The sequence below is a fragment of the Harpia harpyja genome, chromosome 9 (genome assembly GCF_026419915.1).
Source record: "Harpia harpyja isolate bHarHar1 chromosome 9, bHarHar1 primary haplotype, whole genome shotgun sequence".
NCBI classification, from domain to species: Eukaryota; Metazoa; Chordata; class Aves; order Accipitriformes; family Accipitridae; genus Harpia; species Harpia harpyja.
The window spans coordinates 27,407,318-27,429,723 of NC_068948.1; the positions used below are offsets into that span (position 1 = coordinate 27,407,318).

A 22,406-nucleotide genomic window follows, 5' to 3' on the forward strand; every position below is an offset into this window, starting at 1 on the left:
TCCTCTTTGGGAGGGTAACAGGGGCTGGACTCCCTTCCCCCCCCCAGGTACCCACATCCCGTGGGGCCCTGGGGAGTGGCATGGCAGGCGGAGGAGCCACATGTGAGGCCAGACCCCACCCTGGGGAACACTGCCCCGCACCCCCTGTTCACAGCTACTGGGGCTGCCGTGGCCAGGCTGGGCTCCCTGTGAACAGGCAGCTCTTTGTAGGCCCTAGTCTAGTTTCGATGTAGGGTGTCTGTTTCGATTCCTGTGGGCCCTGCCCAGGGCTGGGGGGGGGACAGGCACAGCCCTGCCCAGCCCCATGCACCACCAGCCCCGCACAGCCCCCACCCCGCACCCTGCGGGGCCCTGTCCCGGGCACACGACCTGATCCCTGGCTGGCAGCGGGGGGGGATGTGACACTGTGCCTCAGCCACCACCCTCCCCCCCCCCCCAATTTTTAAGGTTTGCCCCTTCCTTCTGGCATGCAACAGCACTGCCTGTGTCCCCCATCATCCTGCTGTTCATGTGCATGCAAAGACAACCCCGCCCAAAGCCCTCCCTGTGCCAAACCCCCCAGCTCCTGCCCTAATCCCCCCTCCCAGGGTGCACCCCCCCTTGCAGTCCCCCCCCATCCCCATGCCTGCCAGGCTGGAAGGCTGCTGGGTTTTGCTGTTGGCAACTCCGGCTATCGGCAAGGCACATGGAAAACCAAAAGCAGTAGAGGCAATGCCCCACCCCACCCCCAGCACCACCACCAGCCTTGGGGCTTGCGTCACCCCCCTCTCACCAGGCAGACTCCCCCAGCCCCAGAGTCCCCCCAGCCCCATGCCTGCACCCTGGCACCTCCCAGCACATGCTGGGGGTCACCGGGTATCCGGTGCAGCCGCGTTCCCCAGCCGGAGCCCATGTGCTGCGGCCAAGGTGCCCATCAGCCACATGCTGCTGGGCCAGGCCCAGGACTGGTTCCCAGTGAAGCAGCTGGCTCAGCGCCTGAGGTCACAAGGGATTTCTTTGGGGAAGGTTTGTTCCCTTGTTTTTCTGCCTTTTCAGTGGTTGCCAAAATCCCTCCCAGCCCCCAGCACAGGCCCAGCCCAATCCAGGACTGCTGGGGGGGCCACCCGCCCCAGCTCAGGGCACCCCTGTCCCAAAGGCTTGTGCCCTGGCACAGCCTGGCACACGGCCCCATGCCGGGCAGGCCAGGTCCTGCTTTGGTCCCCAGCCCTGCTGGGGCCACCCCCCTGCCCCTCAGCACGTCCCCCAGCCCTGCTGTGCTCCCCTTCCTCCCAGCAGCCCCCAAAGTAGTTTCGGGGCTCACACAGGGTTTGGAGGATCTCGAGCCAGGACCAGGCAGGGGAGGGGAGTGGGACTGGCTGGGCTCGGACATGGCTGTGTGCGCACCACCAATGCACATACAGCCTTCACAGCGCTTGTCCCACAGCTCTGTGGCCCCATTGTCACCTCGTGCAGCGGCGAGATAACCAGTTGTGCCAAATGAGACGCGTTTCCTCTTAAGACAGAAAGAGAGCATACTCTCTTCTGGGACAGGCGGGTGGGATGTGAGCAAGAGGGATGGTGTCCTGTCAGGACATGGTCACACCTGGGGGACACAGGGAGCACCCCCCACACCCAGGCAACTAGGTACAATGACAGGAAATGTGAAACAACCCCAGCATGAACCCCAGACGTGCCTGGCCCGAGAAATGAGAGCAGCCCCCCGGAGCCAAGGTCACCCAGGTGGGCAATGGCCATGCCAGCAACATCCCACCAGCCACAGAGCCCAAAGGGGAGTCACCCAGGGGAGGCACCCGGCATGATGGGGAAGCCGCCGAGGCATCACGGTACGCCGGGGCTCGCCGCAGCCCTGTGAGACACGGTGCCCGACTGCACCCATCCTTTTATTGCAAAATGCGATAAATATACCACAGCCAAGGACCCTGCCACCCTGCTTCCCCACCGAGCCAAGCCTGGCGGTAACACCCCACATATTGACATTTATATAAAATAACACCACAAAAAGAGCAATTGAACCCCCAGGGGTGAGCACGGGGGGGGCACGAGCCCGGATCCCTACCCACAGCATGGAGCAGGGTTGCAAAGCCAAGCGAGTGCAGGGGCCAGAGGGTGCTGGGTACCCTCCCTCCCGCCCCCAAATCTTTGTTCATCCAGTTCTGTCATGTACATGAATCCAGCTGCTCCAGAACCATCTCGTTCCTGCTGCCCGAGGCAAGGGGCTGAGCAGCACCGGGGGACACGACCAGGGCTGGTGCTGCTCCCCTGGGAGTGGGGGGCTGCAGCTACACCCTCCCCTCGGCAGTCGCCCTTCATCCCAGTGCATCCCTCACAGGTTGTCAGAGGCAGCAGCAGGGTCAGTGTAGGTGAAGGTGCCGGCCCCCGCACCGTTGCTGCTGGCCACCTGGGGAGGGATCAGTGAAGGGGCATCAGAGTGGGCTGGGGAGGGGCCAGGCTGAGCCCCCTCCTCAGCCCCTACCCCGGGGCAGCAGGGGAACCCCCACACCCTCACCACGGGCACCATGGACAGGCCGGTGCTCAGCCAAAAAATGCATCCCCCCCTGCATGGTGGGCAGCTGCACCCAGCCATGGGCACTGCGGGCACCCACCGCCTCCATGGGCACCCCGAGCCCCCCCGGGTGCAGGAGCTGGTGGAGAAGCTGAAGTGGCCCTGGCTGTGTTCCCCTCCTGCGCGATAAGCCTGCCCGGCAAGAGCAAAGGTAAATATTTACCCAGGCCCCTGCTATCTGAACAGGGCAAGCTGCTTGCACAGAGCCAAGCAGCTGATTCGGCCCCCGCCTGCAGCACCAGCATGCAGGGGAGCGCAGCACACTGGGGGGATGGGGACAGTCCCCCAAACCCCACATACATCACTCAGGGGAGCCGTACCCTTTGTGTGTACAGGCAGCTCCTGATGCTGCACCTGCAGGATACAAGGTGCAGGATACGGGGATCAGCCCCCTGCCACCCCTGCACTGCCCCAGCCCCAGCCCCAACCCTACTCCCCATCCATGGCAGAAGGATGCTCTGACTCCGGCAGATGGAAGGGTCCGACTGGGACACAAGGAGAAGGGGCAGCGAGCCCCCTGCCCACTGTGCAGGGCTGGGTAGGGGGAGCAGCCACCTAAGGTCGTGGGGAGTTCACCGGAGCCAGGCTGGGTCTGCCAGCACTGGCTGCGTGCCTAGTGCTGCTGCTCCATCCAGGCGTGAAAGTTAGGCTCACCTCCCAGCCAGGAGGGGACCGGTGTGGGGCAGGCTCGCAGGGCCATCCATCCCCTGTCCCACCAGCTCTGTTAGCCATTAACCCAGTGGTCAAGGGACCTACCCAGCTACCCAGCTGCACCGAAAAGCACCTTCCCCTCTTCCACCCCAGCCCCACAGCGGCTGGGATGCCAGGCACAAGCAGCCCTGGGAACGGTGGCACTTGGCTCTCACCTGGCTGTAGGGGTTGGGCTTGCTGTTGGGTGACACGTAGCACCCGTGGCTCTGGTATGGGGGGTACTCGGCCATGGGGTGGTAGGAGTCCTTTGTGCTGAACAGGTCCAGCTTCCCTCGGCTTTTCCGGCGGCAGGTGCAGGTGGTCTGCGGGGGAGAGGGAAGGGGTCAGGGGCCTGGGGGCATGGGGACAGGGGACAGGGGACCCACCAGCAGAAGGCAGGTGAGGACAGGGATGGGGACGGGGGACTCACCATCAGAAGGCAGGTGAGGATGCTCAGCAGCAGCAGGATGCACACCAGGACCAGCAGAGCAATGGCCCAGTCCGGGACCATGGGCACTGGTGCCGGGGATGCCACATCCACAGTGCCTGGAAGAGGACCAGAGCCGTGTCTGGGCTGCTGGGCAGAGCCACAGGGCTGGCCAGGACAAATAGGCCTGAGAGACCCCCAGGATGGGGCATGAGGGGATGAGCCCTCCTCCACAGGGTCCAGTTAGTCTTCCCAGTGCTGTCTGCCACAGGCACTGGGAAACTGCATTGGCTCTGCCAGCTGCAAGCCCTGAGCCTGTCCCACAGCCAAAGAGCCTCCCTGCCCCAGCCAGGATGGGGCAGCACTTGTGAAGCCCCGCAGGGCACTCCCACGGGGATCCATCCACCCTCGCACCCCCAGCCTGAAGCTCCCACTCACTCTGGATGCTGGCCAGCTGCAGGTCCATGATGAAGCCATTCTGGTCCAGGCTGTTCCTCAGTTGCTGCTCAGCAGCATCGCTGGCGACAGTGTCGTTGCCATGCCCAAACACGAGGGTTGACTGCACCTCCACCGAGCCTTGGCTGCCCACAAAAGGAAGCGTTAGCACTTGGAGACGCCCCGCGAGGGGCTCTGCACCTTGCAGCCAGGACATGCTGGCCTCTGCAGCTGGAGCCGCTGGCCCGCTCACCTGAAACGGAGCTCACTGCATCCCTTGTAGGTCTGCCCACCCACGCAGCTCGCGCAGCCAAAGACGTATTCGAACTGGAACAAAGCATGGGGGTGACGGCCACCTCCCCAGCAGACACCCACTCCTTCCCGTCCCCTCGCCGCTCCCCCTCACAGGACCAGCCGGGGCTGCCGAAGTGGCTGGCAGAGTGGATGCTCAGAGCACTTTCATGGGGAGCCCTGACAGGAGGTGGCTCCTTCCCAGCACGTCTGTGACCCAGAGGGTCTTTGCTCACCTGGGCAGCCCACGAGAAGGGCTGGGACTTACCATGGTCAAGACAGTGTGGCTCAGGCTCCTGTACTCCTTTGACATGGGGTCGCGCAGGCTCTCGTTGAAGCTCCTGTTGATGATGCGGAAGGACAGTGATATGTGGAGGAGCAGCTGGACCGCAGTAGGAAGCAGGGCTGTGGTTTTGCTGGGGTTGGGACTGCCACTGCTGCCCAGCACAGCCGTGGGGGTCTGCCTGGGAGCCATGCTGCCCTGAGCAGTGACAGAAGTTCTCCACGTGGGGACGACTTGAGTGCTGCTGCTCTCATTGCCTTTGGTGCTGGAGGTGGGGATCACTGTGTCACCACCTGTGGCAGAGGTGGGAACTGCAGAGCTGCTGCTGGTTGTCTTGATGCCAAAGTGGGGGACCCAGTTGCTGCTGTTTGCGGTGGTGTTGGTATGGGACATGGCAGTGCTGCTAGAGACGGGCACTGCGGTGCTGTTGGCTGTGGTGTTGCCTGCGGAGCTGTTGCTGGACTGGAAGTTTGTGGTGTTGCCTGTGGCAGGGAAGACTGTGGTGTAGGAGGAGACAGAGGTTTGGGTCCCATCGCCACTTGTGTTTTTGGAGATCGTGACATTCAGAGTGGTGGTCGTGGGGGTGGTGGTCATCTTGATGGTCGTCTCCATCGTTGTCTCTGTAGTGGTTGTGTCAGTTGTGGTCGTCTCTGTAGTGGTCTCAGTGGTGGTCATGGCACATGTACCTACAGGAAACACTAGGAGTCAGCAGCTGGGACTGCAGCACTGGTTTGCGAAGGTTTTACACAACACAGCTCCTCAGCTAGACACTCCCCTGGGCCACAAAGTCCGAGAAGCACCACAACCTCCAGGAGCCGATCATGGGCAGCTCCTGCTGCCCACAAGGCCAACAAGACCTTCAGGAACACTCCGCAAGCGGGGCTTCTGCTGAGCACACGTGGCACCACCAAAGGTGTGGGTAGTGCCACCTGGACGGCTGGCACCAGCTCTGTGTCTAGCCCTGCAGACCGCCCCCCCCATCCTGGAGTGACCTTGCCACACTGGGGGGCTCAGGCACAGGCTGCCCGCCCCCAGTAAAACCTCCTTTGCTGTGGGTCATTGGGCTGGGAGGGTGGGGTGCCACCCCCCCCACCCCCCCCCCCCCCCCCCCCGAGCCTGCATGGCCTGCCTGCTGGCCAGCACGGGAGGTTTCCCAGCGGGTGCTGCAGGAGCCAGCAGCACTGGAGAAGAGCCCGGAGTCCCGACGGCTCACTGAGACACACCTGCATACCAGCCTGCAAGCCCCGGGCACAGCCTGCTCCAGCTGGTCCCAGCACAGCCCAGCTGCCTGGCCCCGGCTGGTCCTTTCAGTCATGGTTAAGAGGCACCACGAACTGAGCGAGGTCCCCAGATCCTGGCTTTGCTGGGAACAACCAGCCCTGGGGCGCTGCACCCCAGGGGCCAGACCAGGAGAGATGGTGAGGTCCCTGCTGCCAGGGTGCCATGGGCCACCAGCTCTGGCGTCCCCTGGTCCCCACTCAGAAAGCAGCCCAGGGGACCGCACTCCCATCCCCCTGCTCCATTACCTCCCTGCTTGCCCGGGTCCCAGGCCGGCTCCCTCCGGGTCAGGGTGCCGCCAGCCCCAGTCTCTCACCTGAAGGTGCTGTGCCTAGTACCAGCAGCAGCAGAAGGGTGGTGAATGCCATGGGGCTCGTCCCAGGGGGTCCCGGTGCCTCGCAGGGCTCTGCAGCAGCTGCTCTCCCGTTAGCTGGCGGCACGCTCGGCAATCCAGGAATCAGGAACTGGTGGCTCAACAGTGGCAGGAGCTTTATAGAACACCTGGAGCAGGTGGGGAGGCCCCACCCTGCTACCGGCCCCGGGGAGGGGGGGGGTCCCTCTGCCCCACTTGGCACAGGGCACGGGTGTGCCGCCTTGCTGAGGGGGCCCCTGCAGCATCCTCCTCCTGGGTTGGGTCCCCCACACTCCCCTGGTTCAGGGAGACACTGCCAGCAGTATCCCCATGCCACAGGTGGATGCAGCCTCAGGTGGGGGCAGGGGGAAGGGGCAGTGGCCAGGCATCCATGGGCAGAGGTGGGGGGCAGCATCTGCCTGGCCCCGTGGGCTGAGCCACGGCCCCCAGGACCTGGCAGGAAGCATGGGAAGGACAGAGCCCCCCAGTCCCTCGTGTGGGGCAGGGGGGTGGGCCTCATTCTCTAACTCAGCCCAGGGTTAATCATTACCGGCTGGCCACTGCCTCACCCTACACTCAAATAAATGCTGGTGATCCCCCCCCCTGAAATGCTTACGCAGGTGGGGCCCAGGGCCCCACCAAACCCCAGTACCTTCCAGTAACCCCCCCTAGGTCCCAGGCCTCCCCCCCCAGGCACAAGTGCCCCAGCAGGCACAAGACCCTCTTCCCACTCAGGACACGGCTGCTGGCCTAGGCTGATGCCTGGTGCCAAGCTGGATGCCAATGCTCTATCCCAGAGGTACCAGGTGCCACCCGTGCCAGGGTGCGGAGCCCCCATCCTCCCTGGTGACACATGCTCCTGGCAATGCCAGTCCGCACCAGCCTTTCTGGTCCCTCCCTGCCCCTGCCCTGCGGGAGAGCCCCAATTGCCAGGCAGGGCCCCAAATCTCCAGGAGGGCTTGGCAGGCACCCCCACGCCCAGCATCCTGCCCAGCCCCGTGTGGAGCCGAACTGCCACCCGGGCTGTGCCAGGGGTGGGGGGGGTACCGAGGCGTCGGTGCAAAGGGAGCAAAGAGGAGGGGACCCGCCCGCACTGCAGTGACAGCGGGGCAAGGGACAAGTGGCCTGGGCATCAGCGTGGTCATGATGGGACCCAGCTGCACCCAGTCCTCCGACGGGGTCCACAGCCTTGGTACCAGACAAAGGGGGCGCAGGTAGGGGGTGGGCAGGGCGCTCGGGGCGAACGGGGCCTCCCCGAAAGCCCCCCAGCCGTGCGGAAGGGCCGCCCCCCCCCCCCGGCCGGACAGCGCCTCCCACTGCCCCTGGCACGTTCGGCTCTTCGTACCGAGCTCGGCTCTCGGCTGCAGTTCAGCACCGGGGTTGCAGCTCCCGGCCCGCCCCCCAACAAAAGCCCCCCTCCCAGCCCCCCCCCAGCCCGCTCAAAGCGCGGCTTTAAGGGTGCGGTGTTCCCCTCGGCGGAGGCCGCGCTGCGCGGGGGGAGCGGAGGGAAAGGAAGGGGCCGCACACGCAGATCCACGTCCCCGTCCCCTGAGGGCACCGGGCTCGGGGGCCTTGCGGCCAGACCGACCGTAACGGGTGCCTACGCATGTCCGTGGGGCTGAGCGGGGCCGCTGGGTCCCGGCCCGCCCCGGCCCCACCGCCCGTGCACGCGCGGCCCGGCCCCGCCCGGCGGCGCTTGAACTGCGGCGCCCCCTGGCGGACGTAGCCCCCCGCAACGCGCGCCCCGGCTCCGCCGAGCGGGACAGGGACGGGGACCGGGACACGAGCCTGCGGACGCCCCTCGTAGCTGGGGGGAGGGGGCGGCACGAGCCACGCCCCGCCGTGCACCTGCTGGCGGGGGGGGCGGGCGGGACGGGAGGCGCTCGGTGCCGAGCGGTGATTTCACCTGCCTCGGCCCCGCACAGGTGCGCGCAACCCCGCCGTGATGCCCCGGCCCCCGCGGGAAGCGCCCGCCCCCGGCCCGCGGCGGCCCTGGGGCGGGAACGGGCAGCGGACAACGCTCGCCCAGGTACCGGCACCGGCGAGGCAGCCCCGCGACCACCGCGTTGCCCTTTTAAGAGGGGGGCCCGAGGCCGCCGCGCCCTTTGTCGCCGCCACCGCCGCGAGGGGGGGGGCGGGCCGGGCCGGGGCCGGTGCCGGCCCCGGCCCCGCGCGCTCCGGGGCGGGAGGGGGAGGGGGGGCGCATTCCGCCGCGTTGCCGGGACACCCGTCGCCATGGCGACCGGGCACTGCCGCCGGGACTCGGCGCGCGCCGCGCAGTTCCCACGGAGCGGCCCGAGCGGCGGCGGCGGCTGTGCTCCGTTCCCTCCGGGGCGGCGGGAGGGACGGGATGCGGTGCAGTGTTGTGCTCTCGCTTACCAATATTGCACTCGTCCCGGCCTCCCGCCGCCGTGGACTCCACCAGTGGGACCGGCCGGGCACCGGGTTCCCCCCCCACTTCACCCCCCGCGACGACCACCGGGAGGACGGCGCGGGACGGAGCCGAGAGCGGGGGGGAGGGAGTTGGGGGGGGCAGCGCCCGCTCGGGGCACCGGGACCCCCCCCAGGAACCGGGCGCGCAGGCTAGAAAACACTCAAAACTTTATGGCCAGACTTCGGGCAGGGACCGCAGCAGCAGGCAGCGCCGCGGGCAGGGCGGGAGAGGGGGGCGGAGGGGGGGCAGCCCCGCCACCCGCGGGGCCCCGCTCGCCCCGCTGCCGGCCGCACGCGCCGGTACCGGCAGTGCAAAGTCCGCAGGGGGGGGTGGGCCGGGAGCGGGGCCCGGCCGGGAGGGGCGGCGGCGCTCGGAGAGCCCCGGGCGGGGGGGGGGCGGGGGGCCCGGGCCGGGCGCGGCCGCTCACTCGCGTCCCTCCAGCAGGAACCGGCGGAAGGGCTCGAAGTCGGCAGGGATCGTGTCTGCGGGGGGAGAGCGGGGGGGGGGGGGGGGCGGACGTCAGGAGCCGGGGGGGGGGGTACGGGCAAGCCCCGGTAAAGCGGGAGAGCCCCCCGGCCCAGGACCGACCCCCGCAGCAGCGGCGAGGAAGGAGATGCGCTGCGTGCTCTCGGCCCCCGGCCCGGTGCGGGGGGGGGGGGGGCCGGTGGCCCCGCGGGGGGGGGTGTGTGTGTCCGTGCTCACCATTGCAGCGGTACTGCAGGTTGGACCAGATGATGTTCTCCTGGGAGAAGCAGAAGACCCCCAGCCGTCCCCCGCGCATGGTGGTGTCGATGATCACCCCGGAGTCGGCCACCAGCCGCGGGCCCTCGTACAGCCGCACCCTGCGGGAGGGGAACGGAACGGCCCGGCCGGTCAGCGGGGGACCGGGACCCCACCGGAGCCAGCGTGGGGCATCCTGCCACGGGGCTGGGCTGGGGGCCGGGGGCACCGGGCTGGGGCCGGGGCATCCCGCCCCGAGGAGGGATGGGGGCACCGGCCAGGGAACAGGGCGTCCCGCGGGGGCTGGGATGGGGGCACCCCGCCGTGGCCGGACACCCACCTCCCCCTCCCCAGGAGGGGGCCCCCTGCCGTGGGCCGGGATGGCCCCCGGCCCGGCCCAGTCGCCTTTGTCGGGCTCTTTGCATGTGAAAGGCGCCGGCGGCCGGCGGGGTCGCCATGGCGACGGGACAATGGCCGCGGGGGCCCGGCGGGGTGGACGGGCCCGGTCCGCGGACCTCCCCCCCCCCCAAGTCCCCGGCGGCGGCCGCCTCGACGGGATCCTTAAAGGGGAAACGCACCCGCGGCTCCACGGGGGCAGGACCCCTCCCCACGGCTGGCATTCTCCCCCCCGGGCTGGACCACACGAGGGGCCGGACCCCGTCCCAAAGGCAGGCAGCCTCTTCACCGAGGAGTGGCCCCACTGAGGAGGACCCCCATCCCAACAGCTGGTATCCTGCCACTGGTGTGGTCCCACCGGGGCTGGACCCCACCCAACAGCCAGCATCCTCCCCCTATGCAGTAGCCAGAGCAGCCCCCATGCCAGCAGCCTCTGTGCCCCCCCTCCCCGTGCCCGGTCCCTGCTCACCTGATGTAGCCCACCTGGGGCCTGTGCGCCAGCTGCCAGCGGTATGACGTCTTGTCCCGCCAGCCCACATTGCGTGGGTCCTTCCAGAGCAGGCGGACGTGGTCAGGCGTGTGGCCCGTGTGCCACAGCGCATTGCGCAGGTGCTCCCCTGGGCCCGTTGAGGACTTCACTGCCTGTGGGTGCAGAGGTTGTCAGGGGGAACCTGGCCGGGGGTGGGGGGGGTGGGGGGTGTGACCTAGCCCACAGGGTGGCCAACACCCACCTTGAGCTGCAGCCCTGGCTCGGCCACAGCACGGAAGGGGGTGGCCTGCCAGTACGTCTGCTCCGTTTGCTTCCACATCACCACGTAGAAGCTGGCGCTGTCCTGGTAGCTGAAGATGAAGCCAGCATAGTCATCGTCGGTGATGGTGTTGACGTGGAAGGTGCCCTCGAAGTCCACCCCATTGAAGGCCGTGTAGCCTACAGGCAGGCAAATGCAGCAAGGAGCCCTCTCCCGTGGCACAGGACCCTGCACCCCGCCTCCTTTCAGCCCACCCTTCACCCCTGTGTGGGGCAAAGAACCGGCCCTCACCCCCCAGCGCAGGGGGACAGAAGTAGGGGGGCTGCCCCATGGCACCGGCAGGTGGGAGAGCATCTCTTACCAACAGCCAAGCCCGGGTCACTGTTCATGGTCTGCACAATCTCCATGCCCTGTGGGGGACAGCTGGGTGAGGGACATCTCCAGCATCCCCAGGGACCCACCGGCCCTCTTTTGCTCCCACCACAGCAGCGCAGACCCCAGAAACACTGGGGGTAGCACCCACACCTGGTTGAGGACAACCCAATTGGGATCAATCTGGGCGTCCCCCTCAGGGTCGAGGATGACGGTCTGGTAGGCGCGGAAGTCGGTCAGTGTCACCTCGGCGCTCTCAGGGCACACGTCCAGCTGGTCCACCACCGTGTCATTGTCGAAGTCCTCCTCGCACACATCACCCACACCGTTCCCTGGGGACACGCACCCTAGTGAGGGCCGGGCCAAGCCCACGCAGCTCTGCCTCCTTCCGCCTGCCCTGTGCTCACCGTCTGAGTCCTTCTGGTTGGGGTTAGGGATGAGGCGGCAGTTGTCTGGACCAGGTGCTGTGTAGTCAGGGATGCCATCGTTGTCATCGTCATTGTCACAGTCATCTCCCAGCCCGTCGTTGTCTGAGTCCAGCTGAGAGCTGTTGGGGATCTCGGCACAGTTGTCTTTGGTGTCCTGATGCCCATCCCCATCGCTGGGAGCAAGAACAGGGTCAGAGGAGCGCCACAACCCAGGGTCCTGGCACCACGTCCCAGCACCCTTGCCAACCCCGAAGACCTCGTCATCCCCCCTCCTGGGTCCCTGAGCCAGGAACCCAGCTCTGCCCCCCGGGACGGGACGGAACAGGATGGGATGGGGAGGTGACTCCGCAGCAGTACAGTCCCCACCTGTCCTCATTGGTGTCACAGATGTCTCCTACCAGGTCACTGTCCATATCTGTCTGGAGGAGACCAGAGTCCTAGTTCAGCGGACACTGCGGGGCGAGGGGGCCCAGCCGCGCTGCAGGAGGATGCACCACTCCCCAGCTGGGCAGGGCCCCGCCTGCCTCAAGCCCCCTGCCCCGGCCTGGCCCCAGCCATACCTGAGTGGGGTTGCTCATTTCAGGGCAACTATCACAGGCGTCCCCAACACCATCCTCATCCCGGTCTGTCTGCAGGGGGTTAGGCACCTTGGGGCAGTTATCCAGCATGTTGGGAATCCCTGCAAGGACAGCCCTGGGTGGATGCCCTCATCCCCCCAGCCTGGCATGACAGCATCCCTGCTCTGCAAGCAGCCCCAGCCCCGCACAGGCAGGCCAGCTCCAAGAGCCACTCACCATCCCCATCGATGTCATTATCACAAGCATCCCCCTCGCCGTTGCTGTCCGTGTCCCACTGGTCGTTATTGGGCACATTGGGGCAGTTGTCACAGGCGTCCCCGAAGGAGTCAGTGTCCGAGTTCTGCTGGTCCTTGTTGGGGAAGAGCCGGCAGTTGTCCTGTGGGGAAGAGGACAGGGATGCCCGCGCTGCAGTGGATGGCAGACAACAGGCCACAGTCCCACACAGGTCAGGGCAGGAGGACATCTCCTCTAGCATGCTGAGTGAGAGCATCCCAGAGCCACAAGCCTGCCGATCCCCAGGAGAAGTATCTTGAGGGAGTCAGCACCAAGCCAAAGGGAGAAGCCCTCTGCCCAGCACATCCACCTCCACGTTCCTGATGCCATCACCGTCGGCATCATCGTCGCACTGGTCCCCGATGCCATCATTGTCGGCGTCCTCCTGCCCCGAATTCGGTGTCAGGCGGCAGTTGTCCTGCAGGCACAGACAGCATTAAAGATGGGGAGGAGATGAGGTCTGAAGCACAGCCCTGCCACAGGCTCCCTGAGCCCTGGCACACCCTGCCCGAGGACGCTGCCCTCCCTCTCTGGGAGCCCACCTGCTTGCAGTGCTTGTTATTGTCGATGCACGGCAGGGGCTCGTCTGGGTAGCCATCGAGGTCCGTGTCTTGCCCACACACATTGCCGTTGCCAGCCCAGCCCACGTTGCACTGCAGAAAGAAGAAATCAGGGGCTGGGAAGCGGGGAAGGGCCCTGGCAGGACCAACTGCTGCCCGTGCCGATACCCTCTGTACACCCCCACTTCACCCTCCTCCCTGCCCCTGTCCCCCACTCACTGCACAGGAAATTTCACCATTCCTCTCAAACATGCAGAAGCCGTTGATGTCGCAAGGATTGGAGGTGGGAGTGCTGCAGGAATTCTGTGGGACACAGCCGGACGTTTGATTCCCAACGAACCCTGACTTGCAGGGACCACACTTGTAGGAGCCCTGGGAAAGAGAGGGCAGGGGCAGGATTAGGGGAGCAGAGCGGCCCCGGATGCCAGGCAGGAGAGCGGGGCAGCTCTGCTCACCAGCGTGTTGGTGCAGATGGAGTTGGGGTCACAGCCTCCGTTGTTCCCATCGTTGCATTCATCAATATCCGTGCAAACCTGCGGGCCGCACGGGAGAAACCGTCACCCGGGGCCTTTCCCTGCCTGCAGTTCTGCCCATTCCTGTCCCAGGAAAGCTGCCCTCCTCTGGCAGGCACAGCATCCTCCACCCAGCCCTGCAGCCCAGCAGCCTGGAGCACCCATGGGGATCCGGCTGAGTCCCACGCCACCACACTCACCTGCTTGCTGGCCCTCACGTAGTCCACCCCCACGCCGGAGATTGTGTTGCCCCGATAGCCGCGGGGACAGGGCTCGCAGCGGAAGCCAGGGGCCGTGTTGATGCACTTGGAGCCAGGGAAGCAGGGGTTGGCATGAGCGCACTGCGGCACGAGGAGAGAGACAGGCTTCACCCTCAGGCATGGCATCCTGCACCTTGGGGTGACCACTGTCCCAGGGCATCCCGGCGGGGCCCTTCCCCAGCTTCAGGATGCATCCGGAGAGGGGAAGTATTGTCTGCCCACACTGCTCTGGCTGGGGCTGCTGACCCACCCCAGGAGCATGCCCACCTCATCGATGTCGGCACAGTGCGTGCCATTGCCCTCTAGCCCCGGTGGGCAGGGCCCGCAGCGGTACCCAGGGTACTCGTACGTCTCCATGCAGTCCACGCCGCTGAAGCAGGGGTTGGGGTTGCAGCGGGACCGGTGCTCATGGAAGCCTGAGGAGGGCCAGGCAGGTGGTGAGACAGAGCAGCCCTTTGGCCCCTGAGGTGGGAGCAGAGCCTCACCAGCACTCACCGCAGACCTGGCACTCCATGATGGTGTTGCGGATCAGAGACATCTCCTTCACCTGTGAGGCAGCAAAGCACCGAGCGTCAGGGGGATGCGGTGTACTGGCTGGCACCGTGCTCTTGGGAAATCCAGCCTAGGGAGAGCCGGTACCACCGCACTGTCTCACCTGGTCCCTAATGTCTTCCCGCAGCTCGGTCAGAAGCCGGTTGAAGAGGGTCAGCTGCGTGACCAGCGCCTTGGTCTGCTCGCCTGCCAGGAGCAGAAAGGACAAGGTCAGCCCCAGGACAGATGCAGCCTCCTGGGCCATTGGCTGGGACTGCTCTGCCCCCTGGCACAGAACCGGGAAGACAAGAGAGCCAACAGCCCATCCTCCTCCCTGGTCCACGCAGGACCCCTTCCCCTGTAGCGCATCCCGTGCCCTCTGATCCACCCCATCCTGGGGCCCTGCAGGCACCTGGGGCACTGGGACAGACTGCGGAGGGTTTTCTGCCTCCGTGGAGCCCCAAATGCTGCCATCGCCCTTGCGCCAGGGAAAGGGGGAAGCAGAGCAGGGACTTACCCAGGATGGAGGCCAGCACGCTTGTCACTGCAAGGAGAGAGATGAGATATTACTGAATGCTGCCATCAAAGCCCAGCAGTATCACCTTGCACGGTTGCTCCTGATAGCACAGGAGCTCCCACCTGCGTGGGGACACCTGGACCGGGAGAGGCAGGAACACCCCTCTGTGCGGCATGCTCTCACCTCCCACCTCCATGTGCCACAGCACACAGCACGCATGGGTGACCCCGTAAGCCCTCCACACTGCCATGCTCAGCGCACGGCATGGACATGCTGTTACCTGCGCTGTGAATGGACTCGTCTCCTTGGAAAGGGCACTCGCTCAGGGCCCCGACGCGGCTCATGGACCCTCCCAGGATCAGCTTCATCGACTCCACGAACCCCTGACGTACAAGGGGAGATGCAGTCAGCCATGGGGGGGGCTCTGCCTGTCCCTGAGGGCGCAGGGGGTGTCTCAGCTCCCCGGGGGGTCCTGGCACTCACCTGCATCCTCTGGTAGGCCTTCTGCCCTGTGCGCACCTCGATGGACTCCACCTCTGCCAGGGGGATCTCCGACAGCTCAGGCAGCCCCACGCTGGAGTCCATCTGCTTGCAGTCAACGTAAAGCTCCACACTCAGCATGTCCCCGCGCAGCCCACTCAGGCGCACGATGATGGTGTGGCTCTGTCCGTCCGCCACATGCGCATGCTGCAGGTTGACTGAGTGGAGCTTGTTGTCTTCCCGCAGGTAGCGCACCAGGACTGCAGAAGAGCGGGAAGGGGCTGTCAGCTCTTCCCTGCACAGCACCAGCACCTCCTAGGACCAGCATGCACCCCGTTGCTCTCCCCAGCGGGCCCCTCGGATGGCAGGAACTCGGTCCCCATTTCTCTTTGAGCATCAGGGCAAGACCAGGGCCAGCATATCCCCACGCAGCAGGCACCCACCTTTGTTGATTTTCCCCACTACGGAGACCTCCAGCCACCTCGTGTTGTCCTTCTTGGAGTAGAGGCCGAAGAGGGTCCCCCCCCTGCTTGGGGGGCAGGCGGAAGGTGGAGAGGAGGTAAACATCGTTAACTGTCAGGAGCTCCATCCGGATCTTGTGCGTTATGCTGGCCATTTGCCGGGCCTCGCTCACCATCAGCAGGTCGATGACTGTGGGAGCCAGGCACAGGGGTTGCATCCTGACCGGCAACCGCAGCTCCGGCCGCAGGAGCGCAGAGATGCCCGGTGCGGGGCACTGCAGCCCTGCCCGCTGCGAGCCCGGCCAGACCGAGAGGATGGAGCCAGGGCGGCGGGGGGCGGGGGGGGGGTGTCCGTGGACCGCCGGGCCACGGGGGGGGGGGGGGGCCGGGGAAGCCCCGAGGGCTCCGGGCCCCGCCCAGCTCCGGCCCCGCGCGGTGGCGCTCCAGGACCGGCAGCGCCGGGTCCGCGCTGCCGAGAGGGACCCGCGGAGCCCCCGCCACCGGCGGGACCGGCGGCCCAGCGGGGTTCCCGGTCCGGAGCCCGCCCTGCTCCCCTGCTCCGCAGCTGGGGCTTCCCCGCGGCGGCGGCTGCAGCCCCTCACGGCCCCCAGCATCCCGCAGCCGGGGCGGGCAGGGCTGGGCGGGCAGGGCTGGGCGAGCCAGTCCGGCCCCGCGGGACCGCGGAGCGGGGACGCAGCTCGCGTGGAGCTGCGGGGGCAGCGCGGAGCTTCCCCCCCTCGCCTCCGCCGCCCTCCGGGACCGGCCCCGACGGCCGCCCCGCCACGGCGCAGCGGGACCGGGAGCCCCTGGAGGGACGGCCCGGCCCTCGGCACCGGCTCGGGGCGCTCCGGGGAAGCACGGAGAGCCCGGTCCCGCCGCCGGACGGGTGGCCGCCTGCTCCGTACAACCGCACCCGGCAGACCGGGAGGAGCCCCGGCGCCGGGGCAAACCCCAGCCGTGCACCGCGGCCCCGGGAGCCCCCGCTGACCTGCGCGGCGCGACCGGAGGCCCTCCCGCCGCCCTGACACGGCATCGGGACCGGCGTGAGGCGGGGCCGGCGGCTCCCTGCCCCGAGCTGCCCCCGGGCAGAGCCAGCCCTGGGGGGTGCCGGCGGCCCCCCCCCCCCCGCCCCGAGCTCCGGGGATGAATGTCCCTCTGTCCCCCGCTGCCCGCAGCCCGGCTACCAGACCTCCCAGAGCGAGCCGAGCCGCTGTCAGCGGCCCCGGGCCGGGGAGCGGGGCTGGGAGACCCCGGCTGGCGGCAGCGGGCCCGGGGTGGGCTCCAGCCGCCGCCTCCCGGCTGGCAGCGGGCCGGGCGCCCCGTCCGCCTCGCCCCGTCGGGGCCACCCCGGGGCCCGGCCCGGCAGCAGCCTTACCTTGCAGCCCCGGGCGAGCCGCCGCGGCGGCGCCCAGCAGGAGCAGCGCCAGGAGCGCGCCGAGCACCGGGCCCCCCGCGGCCGCCGGTGCCCCCATGCCGCCGGTACGGAGCGGAGAGCGGCGGCGGGGCGGGGTGGCGCGAGCGGGGAGGGGCCGGCGCTGCCGGCGAGGAGGAAACAAAGAGCCGTCAATCACGGGGCGCGCATCCCGGGGACCCCGGCGGGTGCTCGGCCGCGGCGGCCCGGCCGCAGCCCCGCCGGCGGAGAGGAGCGGGGCAGGGCAGGGCGCGGCGCACCGGGCCCGGGGCTACGGGCGACCCACCGGCCGCCCTGGCGCTACCCGCCCCTGGCGCGGCTCCCGCTCACAGAAATTGAGTGTGGCAGGCACCGGTTCACCGGGAGGTCAGGCAGTCTGGGGCCGCCTTCTCGCCAGCCAGAGCCGCCCCAGCAGCGCCGGAGCATCCCAGCCCGGGAGAGCTGTTGTCTTCCCGCAGGTCGCCGGCAGCCGACGGCGCGGCGACGGTGCGGGGCTGCTTTGCCAGGGCACCCCGGGTCGAGGTGCCAGCCCCCCGGGCAGGCGGAGCCCGCGGGCCCGTCGGTGCTCTCCGGGCAGGCGGGAGAGGAGCGAGCGGAGCGGAGCCAGCCTGCCTGGAGAAGGCTGAGCGGCATAAATCAGCACCGGGACCCGGCCCAAGCCCCGCAGTAACACGATGAGCTCATCCCGGGAGCTCCCTCCCCTCCGCCCCGGGCTGCGGGGAGAGGGAGCGGGGGCGCCGGGGCCGCCGCGGGAGACCCCGCCGTACCTTCGGGCGGCGGCGACCCGCGGGGCAGCGCCTGGGGCCGGTCTGTGCTGCCGGACCGCCCCCCCGGGGGTGCTCGGGCCGGCCGAGCCGCTCCCCGCTGAGCCCCGGCCAAGGCGGGCGGGCGGCCCGCGGCTCCCCGGCCCCTGTTTACCCCTGTTTCCCCTGGCTCCATAACAACGGGCCGGGCCCAGCCCCGGGGCCGCCCCAGCCCCGCTCCCCCGGCCCCAGCCCCCGGGTAACGGGAAGGGGGGGACACGACACACGGGACTTTCCCCTCCCTCCGCTGCCAGCGGGCTCCCGCCCCTGTTTTCTTTCCATGGAAACAGGCGGGACGGAGCGCGGGTCCTCGGCCCCAGGGATGCGGCAAGCACAGCCATCCTCGGCCCCGGGGCTCCGCTCCGCCGCGCCCGGTGCACGGAGCGGCCCCAGGCCGGTGCTGCGGGGCCGCCCCGCGGTGGGGGCGGGCGGAGCCGGCCCGTGTGGTTCCGGGTCGGGCGGGAAGATGGCGGCGCCCATGGAGCTGTTCTGCTGGGCCGGGGGCTGGGGGCTGCCCTCGGTGGACCCCGACTGCCTGGCTGTGCTGGTGAGTGGCGGCGGGGCAGGGGGCGGTGGCGGGGCCGGGGCCTGTGCGTCCCCCCCGCGGCCGAGCCCCCGCTCCCGCCGCCTCTCTCCTCTCCCGCAGACCTATGCGCGGTTCACGGGGGCGCCGCTGAAGGTGCACCGGGTCACCAGCCCCTGGAGGAGCCCCTCCGGTAAGGGCCCCCGCCGGGGCTACCGGCACCGCCCGGCAGCCGGGACTACCCGATCCTCCGCACCGTCACTGCCCGCTGCCCCCCGCCCCATCGCACCCCTTGCCCCATTGCACATCTCCCTGCCCCACTGCACACCCTCCTCACCCCATCGCACCCCCCCATCACACCCTCTGCCCCATTGCACAGCCCCCTCGCCCCATCGCAGCCCCCTGCCCCATTGCAGGCTCCTGCCCCATTGCACACCCCCATCGCACCCCCCTGCCCCATCGCACACCCCCATCACACCCCCCCTGCCCCACTGTGCACGCCCGTCACCCCATCGCACCCCCCTGCCCTATTGCATGCCCCCCTCGCCCTGTTGCATCCCCCTCGTCCTGGCATGCTCCCCATGTCCCATCACACACAGCTTTTGTTCTCTCACCCACACCCCTTGCATCACTGTGTGCCCCTGCCCCACCTTACATGCCCTCCACCCCGCCACATGCACCTCGCACTCTGCTTTACACGCCCTCACCCAAGCGTGGGGGCCGTTCACCCTGGCACAGTGTGCCCCCCACATCCATGGCAGGGTGGCACCCTGGGCACTGCTGCCTGCAGCCACCCCTCTCCCTGCTCTCAGGGCGCCTGCCTGCGCTGAAGACACAGGATGAGGGCACCATCTCCAAAATGCAGGAGATCATAACTCACCTCAGGAAACAGGTAGGGGGGGGCAAGGGGCACCCCCTGCTTCAGGCTAGGGGCTGGAGGGCACTGGGGTCCCCCTGGGAAGGAAGAGGCTTTGTCATGGTCACCCAAGAGGCACGGGCAGGATTTGCCACTTCCCCGCTGGATCATGCCCCTTGGCGTTTGCTTTGCAGAAGTATAATGCTGACTACGACCTCTCAGCTATGCAAGGTGCGGACACGCTGGCCTTCGTGTCCCTGCTGGAAGAGAAACTGCTGCCAGTGCTGGTGAGTCTCCACATCTCAGGGGGACACACAAGGAATATGGTCTTGCCAAGGACCGGATCTGCTCCCTGGAGCGATGCTGGGGGGCTCGGGTGTGAGCCCACCTGCAAGGAGAGGCAGAGAATGTTGCAGGCAACAAAATCCCAGGTGTCTGGAGCATCAGTAGCAGGGATCAGGGTGCTGGGGTTCTTGTGTGGCAGCAGTGGGTTGTGTAGCCAGGACTGGGGTCTGGCATTGATCCTGGTGCTCCCTCAGACCCTCGTGGTCTCTGGGAAAGCCAGTCCTGTGCCAGACACGTGACACCTGTGTGTGCAGCGCTAGGCATGGGCTCCGCAGTGCCCGCCACGGCAAAAGGCTGTGCTGGCTCCAGCCCCGCCATGGCCTGGGCATGGATTTTTCTCCACTGCAGATCCACACCTTCTGGGTGGACACAAAGAACTACGTGGAGCACACACGGAAGTGGTACACTGAAACCATTCCCTTCCCCCTGAACTTCTTCCTGCCCAACTGCATGCACAAGCAGCACCTGAAGTGGCTGCAGCTTATGTGGGGAGACAGCTACATGGAGGACGAGGAGAAGCTGGAGAAGGAGGTGAGGGGATGTGGTCTGGGCACGGCAGGTCCTCGGCTGGTGCCCAGAGGGACCCACACAGGCCAAAATCTTAATTGGGGTCCGGGGCTCGCCCTGGCTGAGCACCCCCTTCCCACTCCCCTTAGCACCATGGCAGTCTGCCTCATTGGCTGGGTGGGTGACAACCCTCTATCCTTCTCCAGCTCTACCGGGATGCTCGCGAATGCCTGACGCTTCTGTCCCAGCGCCTCGGCTCCCAGAAGTTTTTCTTCGGAGACTCGTAGGTGGCCATAGGGGGAAGGTGCTCTGGGGCCTGAGAGCCCCCCACACCCAGGCAGGACCGAGACCCCATGGTCTGCAGGGAAGCTGCAGCCCATGCACGTCGCTTTGGGGGTTGGACGGGCTCACAGGGGACACAGCTGTCTGTAGCAGCACAGAGCGATGTGGGTGGCAGAATTAAGACTGCAGGAGCTGCCGCCAGCCCCGGCATCTCTGTCCCCATATCTTGTTGGAGCCAGTAGAGGTGCTCCGGGGTGGGATCATCCTGCTTTTCCCCTCCTCACCTTGGGGGCTGGAAGCAGAGAGCCTTCCCGAGGAGGAGGAGCTGCTTGCCGTCCCCTGAGGCGCAGGGGGCTGGGGGTGGCCGATGTGTCTGGGTGGCTTTGGGTGGGGACAGCTGGAGGGACCGTGACCCAGTCGCAGGTTTCTGTGCCCCAGGCCGGCCTCCCTTGATGCCTTTGTCTTCAGCCGCCTGGCGCCACTCCTGAAGGCGAAGCTGCCCAACGGGAAACTGCAGCAGCACCTGAAGTCCCTGCAGAACCTGTGCAACTACTGCACCTCCATCCTCAGCCTCTACTTCCCCTGGGATGGAGGTGAGATGCGTCCCCCCACCTCGCCCCACGGGCTCAGGGTGACTTGTCCTCCCTCCACACCTGCGTTCTGCCCCCCAGGTGAGCCCCCAGCCAGCGCCCTGCGGGCTGCAGGCGCCGATGGTGGCGAGACAGAGGAGGACCCCCACAAACGACGGAACCAGCTGCTGTCGGTGCTGGTGGGGCTGGCGGCTATGCTGGGCTATGCCTTCCTGAGCGGCATCGTCTCCATCCAGCGTGGCGGCCCGGGGCTGGCTGGCCACCAGCCCATCACCTTGGAGGAGGAGGAAGAGGAGGAGGAGGAGTAAGGAAGAGCTGCTCGACTGTCCCTCCTCTGGTCCCTGGAACTGACTGTTTTTACACTGGGAGCCTGGCAGCATCGTTCCCTGCGGGTGCTCTGCTCTGTGTCCTGCCAGGAATCCCAGCCCTCTCCACGGAGAGTGCGACTGCCATGCCAATAAACCTCCCTCTCTCCACCTGCTCCCTCTCGTCCTCCCAGCAAGCTTGGGGCCCTTCCCAGTTTCCCCAGTTGCACAGGCTGCAGCACTGCAGTGGGCACCGATGGGCTGCTCTGTTGCCTGTCCAGCTCTGCCCCAGTACTGCACCCTGTGTCCTTCCCACAGCTCTGGCCCTCAACCCCAGCCTCGGGGCTCTCTGGGGATGGGGCGAAGGGGAGACCTGTGGGTTTTTAGGTTCCTAAAAGCATCTGTGAGTGTCTTGGCAGCATTCCCCATCCTTTCTCCGGCAGCTGTGGGGCTGAGCCCTCCATCTGCCCTGCGCTGCAGCATCCCTGCCCTCTGGCTGCCAGGCAGAGCAGACAGCAGGTTGTATGGAGCCAGGCCCCACCACCACCACCACACTGCTGCCAGCCCGGCTTCCCCAAGAGCTGGAGACAGTCTCTGCTGCAGCAAAACCAGTGGCAAGGGAGGCCTGGGCTTCTTGGCAGGATGCGTCCCCAGGCCGGGGGGGCATGAGTGCTCCCCGCTGCTGGAGGGACACCTGGATCCCAGCTCCCCGCAGTGGCATAAGCAGGGCGGTGAGCGGCCACAGCTGCAGCAGGAATTCCTCTGTTTGCATTCCTCCATGCCTGCCAGCAATGGGGAATTCCTCACAGCTGGCACTGCCAAAAGCACGTCACGCAGTAAGCACAGATCCGTGCGGCGGCCAAGGGGGCTTGAGCTGCAGAGCGGGACCTGGGGCCGGGGGTGGCCACCCAAGCACTGTGTGCCCCAGCAGTGCCATTGGTGCACCCTTGGGACGTGCCGCGTGGGGCTCAGCCCTGTGGCTGGCCATGCTGCTGTGGTTTTCTTTGGCTGCTGCTGGTTTACGAGTGCACAAATGGAAAAGCGGCATCTGGCCAGGCTCGCTTGCATGCCGGCTGCCGGGTGGCACACAGCCCTTGCTTGTTTGGCCGCTGGCTGTGCCACTGCTGGCATCCTGACACTGCTGCTGTGGGCACCCTTAGGGACTGGCTGTGCCTGGCACCCCTGGGCCGAGCT

The 22,406-nt window shown here is 67.4% G+C and overlaps 3 protein-coding genes across 5 annotated transcripts; 1 reads left to right on the forward strand and 2 right to left on the reverse strand.

Moving 5' to 3' along the window:
* Window positions 1–1,837: 1,837 nt before the first annotated feature.
* Window positions 1,838–6,977, reverse strand: MUC1 (mucin 1, cell surface associated). The gene is made up of 7 exons (XM_052797118.1): window positions 6,284–6,977; window positions 4,675–5,375; window positions 4,369–4,442; window positions 4,119–4,261; window positions 3,684–3,799; window positions 3,430–3,576; window positions 1,838–2,398 (listed from the first exon to the last, which is right to left on the reverse strand). Exons 1-7 carry the CDS (start codon window positions 6,837–6,839, stop codon window positions 2,324–2,326), a joined length of 1,812 nt encoding a protein of 603 aa, XP_052653078.1. The 5' UTR covers window positions 6,840–6,977; the 3' UTR covers window positions 1,838–2,323.
* A 1,931-nt stretch (window positions 6,978–8,908) lies between these two features.
* On the reverse strand, window positions 8,909–17,952 carry THBS3 (thrombospondin 3). Its single transcript, XM_052797117.1, is given in 24 exon segments — window positions 8,909–9,235; window positions 9,456–9,595; window positions 10,339–10,511; window positions 10,601–10,797; window positions 10,980–11,028; window positions 11,144–11,322; window positions 11,398–11,591; window positions 11,785–11,837; window positions 11,979–12,097; window positions 12,213–12,372; window positions 12,580–12,687; window positions 12,812–12,922; window positions 13,049–13,201; window positions 13,285–13,362; window positions 13,542–13,682; window positions 13,869–14,017; window positions 14,097–14,148; window positions 14,257–14,339; window positions 14,650–14,676; window positions 14,930–15,032; window positions 15,133–15,389; window positions 15,573–15,654; window positions 15,656–15,780; window positions 16,966–17,952. Coding segments are annotated over 24 exon segments (2,889 nt in total). The 5' UTR covers window positions 17,063–17,952; the 3' UTR covers window positions 8,909–9,176.
* Window positions 17,953–18,069: 117 nt separating this feature from the next.
* Window positions 18,070–21,383, forward strand: MTX1 (metaxin 1). 3 transcript variants are annotated; one of them, XM_052797122.1, is made up of 8 exons: window positions 18,070–18,351; window positions 18,451–18,520; window positions 19,140–19,219; window positions 19,378–19,470; window positions 19,877–20,059; window positions 20,242–20,318; window positions 20,741–20,910; window positions 20,989–21,383. In XM_052797122.1, exons 1-8 carry the CDS (start codon window positions 18,085–18,087, stop codon window positions 21,213–21,215), a joined length of 1,167 nt encoding a protein of 388 aa, XP_052653082.1. In that variant the 5' UTR covers window positions 18,070–18,084; the 3' UTR covers window positions 21,216–21,383. The 3 variants fall into 3 exon arrangements, with proteins under 3 accessions (XP_052653082.1, XP_052653079.1, XP_052653081.1); XM_052797119.1 differs by having other exon boundaries at window positions 18,112–18,351; window positions 20,756–20,910; XM_052797121.1 differs by having other exon boundaries at window positions 18,112–18,351; window positions 20,786–20,910.
* The last annotated feature ends 1,023 nt before the right edge of the window (window positions 21,384–22,406 follow it).